The sequence below is a fragment of the Zingiber officinale genome, chromosome 4B (assembly GCF_018446385.1).
Source record: "Zingiber officinale cultivar Zhangliang chromosome 4B, Zo_v1.1, whole genome shotgun sequence".
Lineage (NCBI taxonomy): Eukaryota > Viridiplantae > Streptophyta > Magnoliopsida > Zingiberales > Zingiberaceae > Zingiber > Zingiber officinale.
Genome location: NC_055993.1, coordinates 124483969 through 124488322, shown reverse-complemented (window position 1 = coordinate 124488322; position 4354 = coordinate 124483969). Strand labels below are relative to the sequence as shown.

The 4354-nt window shown below is 41.0% G+C and overlaps 1 protein-coding gene across 1 annotated transcript; it reads right to left on the bottom strand.

Annotated features, from left to right (window-relative positions):
- On the bottom strand, nucleotides 1-3739 carry LOC121976438 (nuclear pore complex-interacting protein family member B13-like). The gene is made up of 3 exons (XM_042528596.1): nucleotides 3504-3739; nucleotides 1263-1626; nucleotides 1-1177 (listed from the first exon to the last, which is right to left on the bottom strand). The coding sequence occupies exons 1-3, from the start codon at nucleotides 3564-3566 to the stop codon at nucleotides 45-47; spliced, it is 1560 nt and encodes a 519-aa protein (XP_042384530.1). The 5' UTR covers nucleotides 3567-3739; the 3' UTR covers nucleotides 1-44.
- Nucleotides 3740-4354: the final 615 nt, after the last annotated feature.

The window sequence follows — 4354 nt, the reverse complement described above, 5'->3', positions numbered from 1 at the left end:
GGAAAGAAATGAAATCTCATTTGCTAATTTCATGCCTCTTGGGTCTAAAACGGGACTACGTATGGTAGCTGATACATGTTGAACTCAGGAAGGTAGCAAGCTAGAGGTTGCACTGAAGGAACTGCATGATTTTCCTGGATAGATCCTGTTGCGTTGCTAGCGGTGCTGTCTTTTGCAGGACATCGTTGTTGCCTTGGAGCAGCAGCTAACCAATCATCATCCTCACAGCGAGCAGAAGTTTCGAAGCGTTCCATTGCAGCTGGTGGATTCCAGTTTGCTACCAAAATTTCATACTGTTCCTTTTGCCATGTTCTGCCGCCGACTCTTTTTTTCCGGGAAGATTTAGTTGTAGCTGCAGCTGAGGCTGCTTCTGAAGGCCTGCTGGAGGAACACGGCTGCTCAGTGACTGCAGCAGGCTTCTTATCGAGTCTCAGCTTTTCTGTTTTCAAGTCTAATGGCTGTGGACAAATTTGTGTTGGCAATGGCACCTGCTGCTGCAGGGTTGTTTGCTTTGAGGAAGAAAGCAATGAGGCCCTGACTTGCCCTGTTGGCAGCAATGGTGGCTTCTGCTTTGTTTGCGTTGGCAAAGGCCTTGCTAGCTCGACTGGCTCCGGTTTTGGCAATGGTGGCTGCAGCTTTTGCCTTGGCAAAGGCATTGCTTGCTCCACTCGCCGTGATGGTGGTACTGGTGGCTGCAGCTTTTGCCTTGGCAAAGGCATTGCTTGCTCCACTTGCCGTGATGGTGGTAATGGTGGCTGTAGCTTTGTTTGTCTTGACAAAGGCAGAGGCAACTCCACTCGCCTTGATGGTGGCAACAAGGGCACTGTTGAATCTACTTGATCAGATGGTAGCAATTGTGTCTGCACCTTAATTTGCCTTGATACTGCTATCTTCCCAAGCTTTGACTGCGGCAGTGATGGTTGAGGCTTAATTTGCCTTGATGAAGCAGGTGGTAGTTTTACTTTCCCTGCTGAGGTTGACGGTGCTGGCTGGGGCTTTATCTGCCTTGATGACGGAGAGGCAAGTTCTACTTGCCCTGATGGTGGAAATGGCGGCTGCAACTCTGTTTGCCTTGACAAAGGTGGAGGCTGCGGTTCTGTTTGCCTTGACAAAGGTAATGGTGATGGCTCCACAGCTCTTTGCCTGAAGGATGGCAACTTGATTCGAAGAGTACTACCTACATGATAATAATAGTCAACGTTCAGAACAAAATAAAGATCAATAAAGATCAACCAAAAGTGATAATCAAATGCTGGAAGTACCTTGAGTTTCATGGATAGAAGAGAGCACCAATTTCCTTCTCTTACTGCTGTCCTGAGAGCTCTCAGGAGAGTCAAGCTTATGCTGGATAGAACAAGGATGCTCATGTTCTTCTGTGAGGCCACTTTTCTCCAGTTGCTCAATTCTCTCGTTTGTCTTCTGGCTGCAAAGGTTCGAAACCAGTGGGAGCTGCTTCTTTTCAGACTTCTGCTTTTTGTGGCTCCTTTCATCTTCAGATTTCTCCTGATGCTTCCTCTTTTTATGCTGCTTTCCGTCATGATTTGAGTTTAGAGACTTCTCTTTCTGATGGCTTTTCTGCCTCTTTGCCTTTTCGTTATGCTTCTTTGCCTTTTCTTCCTTTAGGAGCTTCATCGCATTATAAGAATTGTCAACCCCAGCACAGAGGATTCACAAGTAAGGAGAAATAGCCAAAGATGCTGAGATTAGCTATACCAACTTAATCATAGTGTCACATATCAAGGCTCAATTTGTAGACCACAATAATCAAAGATGCCTATTCCCTATTCCCAAACCAGAGCCTTATCCAAAATTTCACGAGTAATGACATTCTCAGTCCATGGTACCATCTTATTATGATAACTAAAGGATTCTGCCTAATATCTCGATAAGAAACTCAAAACCAATTTACAACAAAAGCATCTGGAGAGGGTTTCTATTAATAAATATGGGGCGTCACCTTAATAAGACCAGAAATTCTATTAACAAAAGTCCAACAACTTAAGGAGCTAAAAACTCTATAAAGGTAACCAACCACCCAACACCCCAATGCTAATGAAAATAATTACTGAAACAAATTGCTCACCTACTCTGTAGTTATATTTATAGACAGCACCACAAGAAGAAATTAAACCTAAAGAACACAATTAAATGTCCAGATTGGAGCAGGCTAAGTTATTCCCACAGCCATTTGAGAGAATACAAGGGGCAAAATCATATGCCGATTAGGAGGGACTTTAACTAAGGTCACATAATGTCTTGGGTCCATAGTCAATATTGACCTAACGATATTTCACAAGAAATGTGGATCAATCATTATCATCAATCAAAGGCTAGGATTGCATAATAAAACTTGAACAAATGTTTCAAATTATAAGGTTCAACATATATGAAATCCATTGCTTCATTACAGTGTATATGAAAGGTCAGGGCTCTTTTTAACTTCACCATCCTAATAAAGATGATATCCATGGGATCAATCACATTGGCCTGCCTCTTGGCTTGGTTTCAACATGCATAGAAACAAAGTTTTAAAAAAACTGTGACAGATGGTCCACCACATTGCTATCGCTTGAAGCCTATTAGCAACTCACATAACCTTGTCTGTCTCAAAATCCCAAAACTGGGATTTATGAGAATCCAAAGTAGCATGTAAACAACATGATATTTAGAAAATTTTGCCTTCAAATCCCAGTCCCATGGAGCATAGTGAGAACATTCAACAAAAGAAACATATTCTGGCTAGTAGAGATTTTCATCGTCTCTCAAACTTCCTTCCTTTCCATAATATGACTAATACACAGCTTATCTTGAATTCACTCAATAAAGATATTATAACTTGTAATCCATTTAAAATTCCAGAATCAGCCAAGCACAGATGTTATCCATACACACTCCTTAGCACAATACAATGGTATTACACTTGCACTAAATTCTTATGATATCTCATCCCATTTTAATTCCTTGACCAACCTACAAACCTAGGATTTACAAATTTACTACCATCTGATTCAACTAAAATTCACAATACCATATCCATCCGTTCTTGACAATAGTACCACTCCATGAATAGATGGTGGACCGCTATCATTCTAGACGTTTGTAACATAAGACTCACAGATTTGTTTAGATCCAGTTAGCAATAACCTTATTTAACCATTCCCTCACAGCTCATCAACACATAAGCTTATCTCTAATCACAAACAAAACATAAGGCTAATAACCACCACCATCTTCATCTTCTTTGTTAAGAATCAATCAATGGATCAGGACCTAGACAATTACAATGAATTTCATTTTTTTGTCATATTGATACAAAAAACGTATACATATATTTCCTTTACACGAACGCCACCTAAACGTAGACTTCTTGGTAGAATCTTTAATCTCTGTCCGCTCCTAAAGAAAGATCAAAAGATGATCCGAGCAACCGATCCATCACCGATAAAGGAAGCCGAGCAAGAATGCAAGAAATCAACCACAGCAAGCATCGATGCTCAACAAACCTTAATGGATTCGATCTCGGCCTGCCCGAAATAAGGCGGTGGGTACGGAAAGCAACGCGACATGGCAAGATCTCTTCCCCCTCCCTTTCCCCTCGATCAAGAGGCCACTCGGTGGGAAAAGAAGAGGAAGAGAAGTCGATCAAGAAAAAACTAGGGTTAGGGTTACGCCGCAGACAAGAACAAAGGGAAAAGAAAAGGTCTTGGTCTCGATTGCCATGAGGCCGAGGGGGCGTATTTATAGAGGCGTGTTAGAGGCGTACCGGATTGGTTAAAGCGGTGCGTTGCCCCGCGGTAGTTAAAAGGATCCTGTTTCTGTGCGCTGCTATTGGGTTTTGGAGCGGGCCCCACACGGCTTCTGGGTCAATAAGTCATCGACGGCCAATTGGCCAGTAACATAGGATGATGTGGATCCCGTGTTCTATTATTTTGTTCATATTTAATAATTTATAATACAAGTATTTATCAAAGCGCGCAATTTCGAATTGACAAAAAAAAAAAAAAAACACTATCATTTGATATTTATCAAAGGGTGGAATCAATTTCTGCAATTCCCCTTCTATTTCTTCCACTAATCTTCCCTTTCCATACATATTTTTTTAAGGTATCCGAATCACATATTAAGAAATTCTAATTTAAAAGTAATTTATGTGGTTAAGATGCATGCCACCTTATCAGTCTCGTCCTCTATTTTCATCCCTATCTCTTCATATTCTTATAAATACAACGTCATTATAAACCTCTTTATTTACCATATCTTTTCTTGCAGTTTGACAGGATCACAAAATAGTAAGTACAAAAGTTGGAGTATTATCATAAGACATTCAAGAGATAACTTCGAAGGATAACGCCGT

Coding starts and splice junctions, on each gene's coding strand:
- LOC121976438 (XM_042528596.1), bottom strand. CDS start 3,566: ATGTCGCGTTGCTTTCCGTACCCACCGCCTTATTTCGGGCAGGCCGAG. Junction 1,627..3,503: donor CCGAGATCGAATCCATTAAG/GTTTGTTGAGCA, acceptor AATGCGATGAAG/CTCCTAAAGGAAGAAAAGGC. Junction 1,178..1,262: donor TTCTATCCATGAAACTCAAG/GTACTTCCAGCA, acceptor ATTATCATGTAG/GTAGTACTCTTCGAATCAAG.